An 18,200-nucleotide genomic window follows, 5' to 3' on the forward strand; every position below is an offset into this window, starting at 1 on the left:
ATTTCAATACTATGCGAGTGATTTCCCTTGGTTTACAATAAAAATAAGAAAAAAAAATCAAAACAATCCATTCAAAAAGTGGATACAATCCACAAAATACTTTTCAGTGATGAAACATTTGTGTATAAATGTGTGGTATATATCTTTTTTCTTTTTCTTTTTTTTTTTTAACTCTTTTTGCAACATCGCCTTCGAACAGCTCACCAGGGGAGGTCACTTTAAATCGATCTCAAAGAAAGAATCCACAAGGGAAAATCGTCTGCAAGTGTGCAACTCCAAGGACAAACAACTTGACCAACTGATTCAAAAACCAGAGTGCAGTTATGATCAAGATAAAATCAAGATATTCAGCCTTTCAGCTGTTGAGATTTCCTTTGCTTTTTGGAAGTATTCTTGGGGTGTTTATCACGGGATTCATGTACAGGTATGTGTGTGTTTTCGTGTTTTGTGCGTGTCTGCGTCAGTGCATGCACACATTACACAATGTACATTCAGTATCTGTCTGTATCTGTTGAATACATCGCTGTCGCCAAGATTATGGCATTATCGCGACGGGTGGGGGTGTGCGCAGCTTAGCAGGTTCACTGCTGAAATGTTATTAGTCTTTTAAAATTCTCAAGAGTTGGTGCTCTTACGATGTTTTTCTTCAGGATCAGGATTTGGGGCGTTGTTTTATACAACTTAGCCATTTTTGGCTTTTTATGCCCCATCATATTTACTCCTTTACATTGTTGGTCAGGTCGTTGACTAGCTCAGTCATTTTATCCATCAAAGTTATATTTCGTTTTTGTCAATAACTCCTGTTTATCTATGAGGTTCTTAAAAGTATTTATACTAGGTGCACGTTTGATATTGTTTGTTAATTTGTTCCAATAATTTGTTACTCTGTTACTAAATGTAAACTCTCTGAGATTTGTTCTGGAATACTGTTTAAATGTTTGTCTGTACTGTTTCTTGTAGTGTCTACTTTTGGAGTACAAAAAAAGCATGCTGCTAATTTAATATTTTGTACGTCTGTATCAAGTCCCCTCTTACTGTTCTTGCTTTAACTAAGTGATGGTAGTTGTAAGTACTTTAATCTTTCTTGATATGAATAATCTTTTATGCTATTGACCAACTTTGTTGCTCTTCTTTGAGCCCTTTCTATGGCTTGTGACTGCTCTATTTGCGTTGGGTACCATACAGTGTTTCCATATTCTAGGATAGGTCTAACTAATGTTTTATATAACCGTAAGAAAGTAACCTTATCTATAAATGTAAATGCTCTTTTTATTATTTCAATCATTCTGTTCACTTTGTTTATACTATTTGTTATATGTTTGTCAAATGATAAATTTTTGTCAAATGTGACACCTATAACTGTATAAGTCTTTTTCCTCATCACATTTTGATACTTTTATTTTTTTGTCTCCGATTTTCATTATGTATTCTTTCTCTGGGTTTGATTTCCCAATATGAAGTACTTTACATTTTTTTAGCATTAAAATATAGATTCCATGTTTCTGACCATTTTACTAATGTTTCAATATCTTTTTGTAAATCCTGACAGAATTTTGGAGAGTTGTATAATTTTGTGTCATCAGCAAAAATTTTACATGTACTCTTTAGTTCGCAAGGGAGATCATGTATGAATAAAGTAAATAGTGCAGGTCCTAATATACTACCTTGTAGTATGCCACTTATAACATCAGCTTTACCAGAGAAGGAACTACCAATCCTAACCCTTTGAGTTCTTTTTGTTAGAAAGTCCCTTATCCACCCAAGTATGTTTCCTGTTATTCCATAAGATTCCAGTTTCTGTAGTAGTCTTTCATGTGGTACAGAGTCAATTGCTTTTTGGAAGTCTTAAGTATAACACATCTATGTTTTCTCCCTTATCTATCTCTTTTGTAAAGTCCTCCATCACTTCCAAAAGTTGAGTCAACATAACCTATTTTTGCAGAACCCATGTTGGCACTCAGCATACAATTTATCATCAGTCATGTGCCTAACAATAGCCTCTCTTATGAATGATGCTAATAATTTACATATGATACATGTTAAGCTCACTGGCCTGTAATTCCCTGTTCTTGTTCCTTTTTTGAAAATTGGTATAACTGTTGCTGTTTTCCACTCTATGGGCACAGTCTTCTCCTCAATTGATTTGTTAAAGAGTATGTATAATGGGACTGCAATCTCTTCACTCAGCTCTTTTAGTATTTTTGAAGGAATGGCATCAGGACCACAAACTTTGTTTGGATTCAGAGTTTGAAGTTTCTTTTTTATAGCTTCAACTGAAACATCTACACTATCCAAAATCTTGCCATTTGACTTTGAAGCTGCACTTAGAGAAGCTACAGTACTTATAATTTTATCTTCTTTTGTAAAAACACTAGAAAACAAGACTCACTTGTGATACACTGTAAAAAAAAATCCAAGCTTTTTATGTATTGAGTATAATTTCAGAATGTAATGTTTAAAATGAGAAAGATCAGTTTAAAGCAAGTTAAGTCCCCTAGCATTAATTACAGAGTAATTTCCCTTTTTTACTATCTGCACCAAAATGTTTGCAAAATGAATAAAACTTCCATGCTTAGCAAAAGAAGTTCCTGTTTGAACAAAAAATGATAATAATGACTGCTCTTGTTGTTCAGTCAGAATATCAGATCAAAGTGCCAAGTTTAGAGAATACAAAAAATATAAATATAACAGTAAAGGCAGTTTTCATATAATTAGGCTTCATTTTTGACTCACTTGTGTAAACAAAGTGTGTCTATGTTTTAACCTGGTGTTCGGTTGTCTGTGTATGTGTGTGTGTGTGTGTGTCTGTGTGCCCGTGGTAAACTTTAACATTGACATTTTCTCTGCAAATACTTTGTCAGTTGACACCAAATTAGGCATAAAAATAGGAAAAATAAGAAATGAAGCCTAATAAAATGCAGACTGCATTTACTGTTATATTTATATTTTTTGTGTATCACAAGTGAGTCTTGAAGGCTTTGCCTCTCTTGTTTACTTTTTTGTGCCCATCCCAGAGGTGCAATATTGTTTTAAACAAGATGACTGGAAATAACTGAATTTTTCCTTTTTTTATGCCTAATTTGGTGTCAACTGACAAAGTATTTGCAGAGAAAATGTCAATGTTAAAGTTTACCACACACACACACAGAGAGAGAGAGAGAGAGAGAGAGAGAGAGAGACAACCAAACACCGGGTTAAAACATAGACTCACTTTGTTTACTCAAGTGAGTCAAAAATGAATTCAAAATATCCGCTTTTCCACTGTCTGTTTCTACTGTGTCTCCATCTTTAGTTATTAATGGACTCACCCCTGTTTTCATTTTAGTTTTTGATTGTACATATCTCCAGAAAGCTTTAGGGTGGTCTCTACATTCATGTGACAGTTTCTTTTCGAATTCTTTTTTTTTTCTTCTTCTTCTTTTTGTGTGTGTGTGTGTGTTTTTAGGGTTTTTTGTTGTTGTTGTTGGGTTGTTTTGTTTGTTTGTTTGTTTTTTTGTTGTTGTTTTTTTTGGGGGGGTTGCTTCCCTTATTTTTTTTATTACTTACATTACATGCCTTTATATATTTTTGATAGTCTCTCCTTTGTTTGGTAACTAGGAACTTTTGGTACAATTTGCATTTCTGTTTCACAAACTTCAGTGTGTTTGCATTCATCCACCTTGGTTTCTGTTTATTATTATTTTTGGTGGTTTGCTGTGGGGCATTTTTTTTCTATTGTAGAATGTAGAGTGGTTTTTATTTCTTTCCAACATTGTTCCACACTGACTTCATTTAGTTTTTGCCAGTCTGTCATCTTTATTTCTTCTCTCATTTGTTTAAAGTTCCCTTTCTTAAAGTTATATGATTGCTTGGGTTCTTCGCATTCCTGGTCATCACCTAAGTACAGTGAGAACATAAGCACTTCATGATCACTTTCCAGGTGGTTCCAGTCTCTTACTGTTCAACAAAGAATGACTGTTCGTATTGCTCTGTCTGGCATCTGCTGACTTGAAATGTTCTTGTGTTGTTTCTTATATAATCAGATATCACACTGGTGGTATCATACTGGTCGAATGTTTGCGTGTTCGCGCGTGTGGTAGGAGAATGAATGAGACTGTCTGTTTGCTATTTTGCAGGGGGTTTTTGTTGTTTTTTTAATGTATATATTAGAGAGCTTTTGGCTCTTTTTGAGGAAGTGATGTCACCATTACCATGATTGTACTGAAACAGTAATTAATCAGTTTACACCTTTTAAAAACATACTTTGAAATATAATAACCAAGAGCATTTGACTGTTTACTTTTTGTTTTTCTTTCCTATTTATGTTTGATAACTACTTTTGACTAGGTATAGATATTTTTAATATGGTAATCTTACAAATATGATCCTGAACTTAAAAATTAAACATTGGTTTTTCTGTCTCTGTAAGTCTTAGGTTAAACTTAAAGGTGCACTTTTTTTCTGGTCTTCAAGATTATATGATTTTATGAGCTGCTGATGCATGATTCAACAATAGATATGTGTTTATAAAAGATCCAGTACATGTTTTTAAGTTTTTGCTGTCCATCTCAGAGTTAGGTGATTTATGGAAAAATACCCACCATGAACCAGTAATAACACTAACAGAATCTTCAGCAAACTTGTGTTGTTTGTGTAATAACAAGAAATGTTTAAGAAAGTAAGGATGATGGGACAGATAAAAATAAATTAAAAAAATTAAGAATCAAGAGGGAAATGCTGACAGAAAGTTGAGAATCTTGTTTTTATTTGATTGCAGGAAAATTTACTTTGGAGACGAGATTGAAGCAGTGAGACAGAAAAACTATGAGGAGGCGCTAAGGCAACATGCCATCATGGATCAAGCGAAGCTTGTGGCAGCAGAAGAAATATCAGCCAAAGCCAAAGCAAAGCAGAAATAACTGTGGTCAAAGTGGAACATTCTGAGCACTGTACTTGTGCCATGTGGATCTGTGCTTTGCCAGTGTGGCATGTGGTTTTGTGGATTGTGAAAGAGTGTCTTTATAAGAGGTTTGTGCAAGTGTACATGTTGTAGCAATGTACCTATCAGCCTCCTTTGTGTGAGTGTACTGTGAGTGTGCATGAATCTGCGGTGTTCACAGTTGGTAGGTAAATGCTTATACAAATGTAATTGTGAGGTGTGTGAATGTGTGTACTCTGTGAGTGCGTGTGCATGTGCATGTCTTTGTGCATGTATTCTGTATTATGTGTGACATTATGTGTGCATGTATGTGTTTGTATGTGTGTGTGCGAACTAAAGTATATCAAAACCTGTTTCTACTACTATTAGAAAGACTGATCAAGGAAAAAAATTAAGATTTGTGTTGAATAACAGACTGTCAATACAGGGACTGTCATTCCCGCATCGGACTGGCCAGCCACACCCGATGCTGTACCAGAATAAACACGTAGAGCGCAACTCCATAGTCTTCCGAGACTGAAGGATGCCTACACATAATATTATGAAGGCTGAATGTTTGTACTAATCATTATGCATTTAGCTGTCAGATGATGGGTGACATGTCAGCTAGCATGTCTGTTGACCTTTACTTATGTTGTTTAATTTGTAGCATCTAAATTGTGCAAGTTTAATCAGTATCTACAAGAATGATTTTCATATATTTCTGTTGAAAGATTGTGATTTTCAAAAAGGAGGGTGAATTCGTTTTTCATTTTATAAAATTCAATTTACCAGGTATCCATGACCTTTCTTTCTGCTGTGCAGAAAAATGCCTACTTTTTCTTCAATTATGGTCAAAGTGGGAACTTTCTTGCAATATTTATAAAATTTTGTAAAAAGATATTCCTGTCTGCATCAGGGGGATAGTGGGGATAATGGAGTGCTACATGCCTGGTTGAAACTGGAATAAATCATGTGGTGTACTCAATACTAGAAAGAGAATACCAAAGCTTTCTGCTCAGCATGAATAATTCATGCACTATATCCAATATTATATTGTACTGTATTGTATTTTTCTTTTTGTCACAACAGATTTCTCTGTGTGAAATTCTGGCTGTTCATCTTTTTTTTTTCCTTCCTGCAAATGTATAAATTTGTTTTCCTATCAAAGTGGATTTTTCTGAAGAATTTCGCCAGGAACAACCCTTTTGTTGCCATGGGTTCTGTTACATTTGCTGAGTGCATGGTGCATACAGGACCTTGGTTTATTATCCGAATCATCACTTGTCATCCAAATGACTAGCATCCAGATTACCACTCAAGGTCTAGTGGAGAGGGAGAAAGTACTGTCGAGAGTGGGAATCGAACCAATGCACTCAGATTCTCTTGCTTCTGAAGGCAGGATGTAAAAAAGCACTCATTTCACTCCCATCATTAAACAGAATCCAATTTAATTCACCTCTTATGTCGTCGTGTTACCTCAGGACCACCACCCCAGTTCCAGAAAGGGAAGACCAAAGCATAAATAATCCATCATTCCATGCCATATGCCCAATGCTAGAAAAGTAGAATCAGTAGAAAGGGAATACCAAAGCTTCCTGTTTAGCTTGAATAATCCTTGTGGTATGCCCAGAACATGAAAGGGAATGCCAAATTTTTTTCTGCAACATGATAAATGCAGTATACTCAGCAGTGGAAAGGGAATATCAATATTCAGCATGTTGACACACAGAAAACAGTGTGCAGTAAGGTTTAAGACTGTTCGAATTGAACAGTGTGTTTATCTTTCGCAATCATGGATCAGATTCAGAAGAAACAACACACATACTACAGAGTGTTCACCTCTCGTGAAGTGCCACAAAGAAGATGGAAATGAAAGGAATTTCACAACTCAGAATCTTACTTAAATATTTTGATGGTTTCACACCATTTTCATCAGCACAAATGGTACAGAAATGTTTAGGGGGTATGAGTTGTGTAATTTCTTCAAATTGTATCCAAAATCAGGGCCCAAAAGGTGATGTATCGCTTGGTGAAGATTTTGTTCTGTTGTTATTGCTATTAGTAATACTGTTCAATGCCTTCAAGATACCTTTAGCAAATGGTTGAAAATGAAAGGAAACTTGGTGTGGCAGTCTTTACGCTGAAAGATTATGTGGCTTCCTGATGTGTTGAACTGTTTCTTATCAAACTGATAAATTAAAGAATGCAAATTTACTGTACATTGACTGATCGTTAAAAGTAGTTCAATACATCTATTAAGAAATTATGTATAGTCATGCTTATATGGAGAGAAAATGAGAGGTGTGTGTGTGTGAATAAGAAAAAGGGTAGTGTGAATGTATATAGATAGTCATATATATTTTTAATACATGGAAAGAGCAAGAAAGTCTCAAAAAATGTGCTTCACACAAGCATCAGTCAGAATTGTAGTTTTCACACACACACACACACACACACACACACACACACACATCTTTGTAATCAACAAACAAGTCTTCCAGACATGTTTTTTCAAACAGAACAAAAATACATGTTTCATGTACAGTTTATTGCATCAATGTATCGACAAATGTGTCATATCTGCAACATCTCAACTGTCACATCAAACATACTGTACATAATCTGCTGCATTCCAATGCACAATGCATCAAAAATATGGTTTGAAAGTATCTGGAATGGAATTTTTACACTGCTCTGGCATTTTTATATCAGGCATGGACATTATTTTCAGTCTTAAAACAATGAACAAATATGTTAAAAAATCAAGCAAATTCTTAAAACAGTCACTACATCAACTACCAACATATCAACAGATTTAAGTGTAACATATAAAAAATTAAAATATTCATGCATTTTTAATTATAGATCAACCATTAAACGAGTTTTTGTTGCATGAAAGTAAGTAAAACATGGATGAAAATTACAGAATGGAGGAATGCTAATAATCTGATCACATCTGCTGTAATATCTACATGCATAAGAATTTTCACACACACAAAAAAAAAGAGAGGCACTACGAGTCTCATCTGTTTTGGACAATCAGGGAATAGGGAAACAAAGAATACCAAACTTTTTTTTCAAAGATCAACATATTGCATAACAGATACCACAGCTTTTAAATATTGTTACGCTGGTCACATTCATTGCATGATGATAACCATGGCTTAAGAAACAAGAAAGTGGATCAAGGCAAGAGTATTCATGTTCACTGGCGCATCTGGAACGTTCTCATGTGAATTCTCCAGTAAGGAGGAGAAGATACAATCAGGAAGATGACCAAGCAATGGAAAAAAAAAAAAAAAAAAAGAAATCCCATCAACAAGCCAAGCACAAAAACCAACAACGGCAGAAGCATTTTTCAGAACTCTGAAAACTGAGTGGTGTCAGTTAAACCTTGCCTTGAAATGTCCCAGATTGTTCAGGACAACTTAACTTAGCAGACAAGTGGAAATGCTCTCTCTCTCCACTTGCCCCCTGAGAAACCAATGCCTGTCAGTGAAACGGTGACTGAGCAGTCAGTTTCAGTGCAATCTATCCTATTTCCCTTTTCACTTTAAAAATCCCACACTCTTTTCCGTAAAACATGATTAAAAAGCCTTTTTTTTCTTTATTTTTCACGCACAAAATGAGACAAATGTTTTTTGAGAGTCTTTCAAATTGGTACAAGAAATTACTTTTTAAAAAATTTGTTTTAAAAGAATACCCCAAAAAATCATAATAAAAAGCCGGTGATGAGGGGAAGGAGATCTAAAATGAGCAAAGATGAGGAGCAAAGATCTGTAAACTTGGCTAAAAAAAGCGAAAGCAATTCATATTTACAGAAGGATTATTATACTGAACACATGCAATATATAACTATGTAAGTTTCATGAAACAGTGCACAAGTAAGCAAGCCAGACTTAAAGAAGGCAATGTTGGTTTTCTTTTTTCTGTTTTTGGGCGTGTTTTTTTAAGACAGTGCAATGGTAAAGCAAGTATTGAAAAGTTTTCTTTTTTATTTCACACAGGCTGAGGAACAAGACAGCTTTACACTCCAGAATCTCTCACAAAGCTAACAAAATATCCTGACTTTTGACAAATTAAAACTTTTCAATTGAAAGATAGCGACTCAAAATTTCACCATCTATTGGCAATATCGTAATGCTGCTCTTCCCACTGCACTGTTCTTGGGAGAGTGCAGGACAGGGATGAAGTGGGGTGGTAGGAAGTGGGACAAAGTGGAACTGAGAAGCATTTTTCTATTGGATTGCAAACTTGTAAAACTTTCAAAAAGTAAACAAAGCAAGACCAGCTTACACAGGCCAGTACATCAGCTGGGAACAGTTAACAGCCAGCATCAGCCAGTAACACCTGAAAAAACTAATCAAAAGCAAACCATCATTAAGTTTAACATTGCAGAAGACGATAAGAAGCAAAGATAATAAACATTTAAAAAATATATAAATAAACATTTAACTCTCTCCATACGAACGGCGGAAGAGAAAACGTTAACAGCATTTCACCCCAATTACCACCATCAAAATATTGCAAGCGGAAGGCTCTTATACTGAAGAGGTGAATGTTGACAAAGAATACCACAATTCTGACGACGGAAGCTAAAGGTTGAGTCATTCAGACACCCACTGGACATCCGAGGGGTCTATGTAGAGGAGAAGAGAGGACTGGCCGTACTGAGTGAGTTAAAAAGCTTTGGACATATTACCAGCAGAAATACCCAAAGTAGCAAGCTGCAATTAAATATCAAGTTTCATGCACAGATATCCAGATGTAGAAATACTCTGATGATTAAATAAATAAGCCTTTTTTTCTAATCAATAGACTGAAACAAGGTACTTGCAGACAGGAAAATATTTTTTTAAATATATGGGTGGAGATGCACTGTGGTGACAAACTCTTCCCCGAAAAAGCGAAAAGAAATCTGTAGTGACAAACAGTTATACAATACATACAATACAATGCAAGACTAGACAAGACAAGACAACAATGCAATGCAACACAAAGCGACACGACACAACACAATACATCACTTGAAATAAAAGAAACAGAATAATGTAACACCGTAGGAAAAAAAGAAACAGAATAATGGAACAGCCTAAAACTAAGTCAATTCTGTTCACTGTCAGACCCATCCACATACACTTCTGCCAGACACACACTGTCACAAGGTAACTCCAGAAAAGCACTGGTCTTTTCCAAACACTAAAAAAATTCAGTCTCCATCAAGACTTCACACCCAATCACAGACATTCCAAATGGTCATCATTCTTTTCCAGTGCTTACAATTCTTCACATGCAGTAAAATAATATTAAAATGAAAAAATTCTTCTTCTTTTTTTTCACTTGCAATCCATCAAAACGTTATGCATATTCTCACTGGTCAGAAGAAAGCAATTCATGAATGTAAAACAAAACAAGAGCAAGCTGTTGACAAAACCTGTGGTTTGCTGAACATTTGTGATCATAATTTCATGTTTACCCATTTACCTTTTTTCTTTCACCCCCAGCTCTAGAGATGCAGCACTATAACATCATGTACCACACAGGAAAACAAATATGTTATATTCTTCATTCTTTCAATCCTAAATAACATTACCTATCTGGGGAAATGTGAAAGCAATACACTGACTAAAAAATATATCTACATCAAAATATTTGTATTTCTGATAGACAATGAACATCTACAACAAATGATTGCTTCTATCCCTCATATTATCAATGAGGTGATTTACACTATGACCTGTATTCTATGCGAACGTACCTACATTAGAACTGTATTCACATGTATCTGCTTTGGCCTGTTTACATCAGCTAGAAAATCCAGCCACTAGCTGTGGGAAAATAAATTCAAGACATCACAGAACTGCCCCATTGGAATGTTATCCACATTGGACGACATGAAAAAGTACTCTTGAGTCAGGTTTGATTTGATTCAGACACATGCGAATCAGAGTGTAGTGTCAAAATGTGAATTCACTTAAGACCTGATCACACATGAATTGTTTTGCCTGACGTAAATCGCCTCAGTACAACACGTGCTGTGCCCCATTGGTTAGTGAATTTGATGTCTACTGAGTTTCTTCTGAATAAAATCTGTTTCATGTAACTCCAGCATCAACAACCCTGAATTAGTTAAATCCTTTTATCAACACATTTTTAAGTACTTTACATAAAACATAGAGAAATCCTGTAATCCTATTGAAATAAAAAGAATTCAATAATTAAAAGACTAAAACAAAATATACATTTTGTAGTTTTTCCACCTCCTCCAATTTTTCCTCTACTCAAAGAAAAAAAAAGACTGCTTTTTCCTTCCTTTGGCAGAGCTAGGTGAAATTCTGATTAATGTGACTTAAGTTGCTTTGTTGACTTCAGCACTATGTTTAGGGTAAATTATGAACCCACACCTGTATTAAACATTTTGTTTGTTCCATTTGAGCCTTCTAGACTAACAGTGAATAATCCAGCAAACAAGTGAATAAACATGGATTACATTCATCAGACACTTTCACAGTGTACTTAGTAAGAAACCTCCTTTACTGTGGCTTTTAAACTTTTCTTGCAGAAATCAATGCATGCGCAAAACATATGGATGATCATTTTCAGTTTCAAGGAGGTATCAAAGCATGCAGACTGATCAATATATATATATGCTACACCATGTATGTGAAAAGAGCATTTAAGGTATCAAAAAAAAAAAAGCCGCTTTTATTAAACTATCTTATGAACGTGTGTAACAATGTGCACATTAGGGCAAATTTCATGAGTGCTTGCTAGATCACTATTATGTACACTGTTCTTACTGGTAAACTTACTGACAAAGCAACATCAACTTACTTGAACACAAGAACACACTTCAACATATTAAGAGTTATGGGTGACATAATAGCGGAAAAAAAAGTTGGGCATTACAGATATGATACAAATGGGTTATATCTCCATTGTAAAAATAGGTAACCCTATCTGCATTCAAAACAATACTTGACACACAGACTAATTAAACAGAGAAAAATGAAAACGTAAGGTGAAGAACACACATTCACGTTACACATGTTGCAGTCTGAAAGACTTTTACGGACAAACCTACACAAAATGAGGCAGTCAGTACAAAAATTACAGGAACGGTTGTTTGGCAACATATTTCAAATCCAACACCAATGAAGCTGGTAATGTATTCTGAATCCTCCAACACCAGAAAAGCAAACAACTCAAGGAAACAATCTTTGGCCAAAAGTTTTCTTTCTCACAATATTGTACAGTCATGATACCAACTCAATTCTATCAACAGGTAAAACAGTTCCATATGATGACAATTTTAATGATTTTTGGAAATATTAAGACTACCCACTTCAAACTGAAGATCTAATTAAAGCTATTTAGATCTGGAAGCAAAAATGTCATTTTCATTGAATTGATACAGATCTGTATTACATCCATCACAGAAACATCTGCACCATTTCTGTGGAATTACTCCCACGCTGCTCATACTGATCTACCATACACAACCACACCTGGATTCATCTGCTGCAGTCCCAGCATTGGCAGTCTACAGGGGACTACTGATGTTTGATCTCCGGGAGGCTACATACCACAGGAGACCCTGCACTGCTGTTGTGTACTTAGGACACTGCCTACTCCCCCACTGCCTATCCAGTTCTCCCATTCTAACTTTGTATTGCTATATTCAGCCGTAAACAGGAAAAAAAAAAAACGTGGAAGAAAAACATCAAAGATTGTAACTTTTCACAACTAATCCACTTTTTTTTTATGGCAGTTTATATATGTACAACTCCTTACACAAGTTAACTTTTATACAACAATAAAGACGACACATGGCAGCACCGTACAGCTGCCTAAACTATGTTTAAACAGGAACACACCCCAAAGTGAAGGAATACATATATCAAAAAAGAAAACAGATGATGACCAAGATGTGAACAGCAGAGGAGTGATTAACAAAGCCTGGGTGGGAGGAAGGTGGGGGTAGGGGTGTGTTGGGGGGGAAGCAGAAGTGGACTGAAACTCAAACATGTCTGTACCTGCAACAAAACTTAATATTCACACCCCTGGAGCTATTCTCTCAAACCCAAACTAGACAGTTCCCTCACATCCCCTGACACATACACACACCCTCTCACATACACTCACAAACACACACATGCACTCACAATAGCAGACACTGGCACACAACCACGCATGTACATATACAACCACACACACACTCTCTCTCTCTCTCTCTCTCTCACACACACACACATTCCCATAGAAATAACTGAGGTTTGAAACAGTTGCTGATCCAAACCCTTCATGAATACAATTTTTAATTTGGTGACTGAAAGTAATTTGTGACTGAAAAAAAGTGGGGTTTTTTCTTCTTCTTTTTTTTCTTCTTTTTTTTTTTTGTAGCCTACGTACATCCATACACCAGGAAATTTGCATAAGTCAAAAAACAAAACAAAAATGTTCATGTCAACAATGCAAAAAACAAAACAAAAGTGTGTGAAAAAGTAAGGCAGATTGACTGTAAGACTTGGTCCATATACTAACAAAGAGGTTTGAACATAGGCAGCAAACAGTACCATGGGCCACTGGACCACAGCACAAGCAAAGTAAAAAGATCCAACACACACACAAACATGCACACACACACACTCACACAAATAATTAAAAGTTTTTAAAAAGCATCATCAATTACAGCAGCTGCTACCAATTTGGGGGGGGGGGGAAATAACCAACACAATCCACATTTCCCCAAGCTGATAAATTGTCAAATAAATTCTCCTCCACACTAAGAGGTGGTAGAACTTTCTGTGTTGTGGAATGTGTAATTCCTGAGAGCCAGCCACCCTGTGCCACCAGTAGATAAGTCATCAGATCTGAGCCAAGCACCAGACAGAGAAATATCTGTGCATAATGCCCCGTTTCTGTTTGATTTTAAAACTGGGTGAAGGGTTAATCATCAATTACTATTTTTGCTTATTGGACAGTCCAGCCACCACTGAGGACAGTACAAACACCATCAAATCATTAGAAGGTCTTCAATGATCTTTTTTTTTTTTCTAGACCTTGTTTATGAATATATACTGATGATGCATCAGTATGGGAACTCACAATTATATGTCAATAAGTCCATACAATGAAAGCTCAAATCACCCCTTCCCATTTTACTTTCTTCTTCTTTTTCTTCTTAATCTTCTTCTTCCCTTTCTTCTTCTTCTTCTGTCAATGACCCATTATTTGATTCTTTTTAAAATAGTGAATTAAAAAAAACACAGAAGTGTGCAGATGCAGCATAAATTTGGAAACATCAATTCAATTTCAATCATAATCATAAACCAATGATAAATTTCTGGCACACAACAGGAGTCACTGCAGTCACACAGAATGTCTCAATCTTGTCAGATCACACCAACTGAAATAAACCACAAACCAATAAAGAAGTAAATTGAACTTCTCTTTAAGATTTCATGTCATAACTCAAATCATCCCAAATTTCTAAAACACTCTTAACATCCTGCAATGGTCAGTGATAAAGATCAGCCTCAGAGTCTGCTTGTGTCGTTGTATTTATGAAATCAAAATTCTGATGTCTTTGCACCCTCTTATCACAAGAACATCAACAGCAACAAATCAGTACAAACCCAACTGAACCTGACCCCAGATTTCTCAGCTGAACACCACTGCTTGGGATCACTGCTTCTTCAGGACTGATCAGGACTGACTAGAGAAACACAAACAGTGATCCCACATCACACTTTTTTTATGCACAGAGACTCTGGAACCTCTGCAAAGTACTGTAATAATTCAACCTTTTTGTACACTGCAGTAATCGCCAACCCAGTACTTTGTTCATGAAGTTAGGGAAGACAAGTAACTCAACAGCCACCATGGTTAGTGTCGTGGACTGACGACAGGGAGGATGCAGGTTTGATCCCTATCAGAGGTGGGGCCATCCAGCCTGTGTCCAGCTCCTACCCAGAGCTGAGTTTGCTGTGGGCTCAAATGGGAAGACTGGGACTACACAGTCAAGGGTCATCCATTTCAAGGATGCATCCTTGGGAGTGTAGCTAAAAATTTCCTGACCAAAAGTGCTGGTGTTTGAATCTCTCAACCTGGTTGACACCGGGATATACTGTTGAGTCCCAAACCTAAATGGACCTCCATAGCAGCATGGTCTGTCATCACCCACATCATCATTGAAAAACAGAAAACACAATATCCCGAACTGAGAGGAATCAAAAAGCAATAAACAAAAAGCATGCACCATAACACAACACTGGTCATTGATCCGTGTATCACTTCGCTCACAGATAACCATATGCATACATACACAGGTCAACACTTCAGTACAATGCTGGAAATGTCATCTTAGGAATTTGTTTCATGAATTAGTACCATAATTCATCCTTGATTTATTATACATGATTATTACCCACAGAATCATTTATCAATGTTTATTTATCTATACATGGTTATCACCAGCAGTATCATTTATCAATAACTTATTACCATTAGCAACAGTTATCACTTATACAGTCATTATTATAGCTTTTCCTCATTTTTCCATTTTCTTCTTTTTTTGCTTTATACATGTGTATTGACTTTTGATCTTTTTGTTTTCTTTCAAGCTCAGACCTCCAGTGAGTATTGACAAAACTGGTCTGCATAGATTGATCAGCCGGTCCTTGACAGAATGGTACAGAATATGGACATTGATCAGCCAGTCCTTGACAGAATGGTACAGAATATGGACATTGATCAGCCAGTCCTTGACAGAATGGTACAGAATATGGACATTGATCAGCCAGTCCTTGACAGAATGGTACAGAATATGGACATTGATCAGCCAGTCCTTGACAGAATGGTACAGAATATGGACATTGATCAGCCAGTCCTTGACAGAATGGTACAGAATATGGACATTGATCAGCCAGTCCTTGACAGAATGGTACAGAATATGGACATTGATCAGCCAGTCCTTGACAGAATGGTACAGAATATGGACATTGATCAGCCAGTCCTTGACAGAATGGTACAGAATATGGACATTGATCAGCCGGTCCTTGACAGAATGGTACAGAATATGGACACTGATCAGCCAGTCCTTGACAGAATAGTACAGAATATGGACATTGATCAGCCAGTCCTTGACAGAATGGTACAGAATATGGACATTGATCAGCCAGTCCTTGACAGAATGGTACAGAATATGGACAATGTATCCAACACACTTGCAGTTTGACATTATATCTACCACTGTGCAGCCAAGTCTGGTACATAAATAGACACAGTTTGATACTGACAGTATATACACACAATTTGACACTGACCTCAAAGACAGCTTTCAGAACGAGAGGTATGGAAGTGGTTTCTCACTGGCAGTGACACACACACACACACACACACACACACACACACACACACACACACAAATCATTCTGAATGTTGTGGTAACCCAGTGTCTAGCCTGTAGCTCACAGCACTGATTAGATAATGGTGTCCTAAGTTTTTGTTTAAAAAAAATTTTTTTTTTAAAGTAAATTGGTCCATCCACAAACAGGGTTTTTTACTTATCTTTTGTTTGAGCAGCAAACAAGATGGCTGTTATCACAGTCCTTGTAGAAGGAACTGTGGTCTGAAAATTTGACACCTCTTATCAATCTGATCGTACAACCAACAGGGTTTTTTTTTTTAAACCTGACTTTCTCCAACTGCAGCAGACTAAAGATGTGGAATTCAGGCCGACTTTCCAGGAAGAGATATCAATCCTTGAGCAGCTTTTCTTTTTCCTTTATTTTTTGTAACTGGTCAGCACACAAACTTCAGTCAGGTAGCAGTCCTCTGTGCACACTCCTGTACAAACTCTCTGTGTTCTGAACGCTCAACAGGCTTTTCCACTTTCTCCTGTTCTCCAAAGGATTAGCACCAAGCAAGAAGGCGTGGATGGACACCACAACAACAACAAAATTTCATGAGTGGTTCAAGCGACATTTTCCAGCATGGTTTGTTACAGCACAAAGTCCAAGTACAGCCAGCGATACTGGATAAATGCTGTATCACTGTATAGATTAGTATGTGTGACACTACTGGTCCTGTAACTAGCAAGAAAAGCATTTCTAATCTGTATCACATCTGTCGCTAACCGTTGTGAAAGTTCAAGAAACAAGATCTTCCACCACTGTCACACACAAAAAAGATGTCTCTCACTGAATCAGACTCTTCAACTGATGATGGGATGACACTAGAAACTGGCTGAGGACCATGGACCATGGAGACCCTTGACTGACTCTTGCATCCCATGACACAGGAGCCTATATATAAATCATCAAATCCCACCAGTAATAAGCCGTTGACCACTTATCTTAAATCAACTACTTTTTTTTTTTTATCAGCAACAACCTAAAAAGACTACAAAAAAAGGAAATTTACATTAAAAAATAAATAAATAAAAAATCTCAACAACTGAAGAACACACATGTACTGATTAACAGCAGCCATGACAGTTGGCAGAGAAAGACTACAGTCAGGCAACAACTCAAGTTATTGCCAAACGGACTGACAGCCTCTCAAAGTGGTTTGGATCAGGGGCCGGGATATCACCCGACTTCCCCCAACCATCACTGACAAACACATGCAGGTACACAGGTACACACAGGTACCGACACGCACGCACTGGAACCAGGCCTGCGGAATTCTCAGAGACTGTGTGACCAGGCCACAATCACAGTGACCTATGGTTATCACTGTTTTATCACTGTTGTGTGTTTGAGGGAGGGGTGTGTGGATGGAGCGGGGGGAGAGGGGCAGGGGGTGGTGGAGGGGAGCAGACCAGTCCTGTCACTTCTTTCCTTCATTGTCAATGAGGAGAAGAGTGGTCTCCGTGGTTACTGAGAGTAGAGGAAGCATCCTTCACTTGTTCCACACCCTCAGTCCATCAGGATTCTGTAACACACACATTCAGAGTGTAACACTATGCACACAAACACACACACACACACACACACACACACAGATAGACATACACAAACACACACACATAGTGTTACATTATGCACATACACAGTGTAACACTATACATACACATATAACACAGTGTTACATTATGCACATACACAGTGTAACACTATACATACACATTAGAGTGTAACACTGTGCACACAGAATGAAACATTATGCACACACACACACACACACACACACACACACACACACACAGCCACACTATTTTATAAATACCAATCAACAAGCAAGACAGTCTGGAAACAAAAACATGGCTTTTAAAGACACAAGCGAAATATAAACA

General features: G+C 36.8%; 1 protein-coding gene and 1 long non-coding RNA gene across 10 annotated transcripts in view; one reads left to right on the plus strand and one right to left on the minus strand.

Moving 5' to 3' along the window:
* Nucleotides 1-157: 157 nt before the first annotated feature.
* Nucleotides 158-7,119, plus strand: LOC143284163 (uncharacterized). Its single transcript, XR_013055501.1, has 2 exons — nt 158-424; nt 4,757-7,119. It is a non-coding gene; the product is annotated as an uncharacterized LOC143284163 (long non-coding RNA).
* A 310-nt stretch (nt 7,120-7,429) lies between these two features.
* Nucleotides 7,430-18,200, minus strand: part of LOC143283736 (arf-GAP with Rho-GAP domain, ANK repeat and PH domain-containing protein 2-like) — a 137,081-nt gene continuing 126,310 nt past the window's right edge. For all 9 annotated transcript variants that reach the window (XM_076590028.1, XM_076590026.1, XM_076590024.1 and 6 more), the window contains one exon: nt 7,430-17,839. In XM_076590028.1, the coding sequence (XP_076446143.1) occupies nt 17,807-17,839 (33 nt within the window). In that variant the 3' untranslated portion in view covers nt 7,430-17,806. The remainder of the gene's footprint in view (nt 17,840-18,200) is intronic.

The sequence above is a fragment of the Babylonia areolata genome, chromosome 7 (assembly GCF_041734735.1).
Source record: "Babylonia areolata isolate BAREFJ2019XMU chromosome 7, ASM4173473v1, whole genome shotgun sequence".
NCBI classification, from domain to species: domain Eukaryota; kingdom Metazoa; phylum Mollusca; class Gastropoda; order Neogastropoda; family Buccinidae; genus Babylonia; species Babylonia areolata.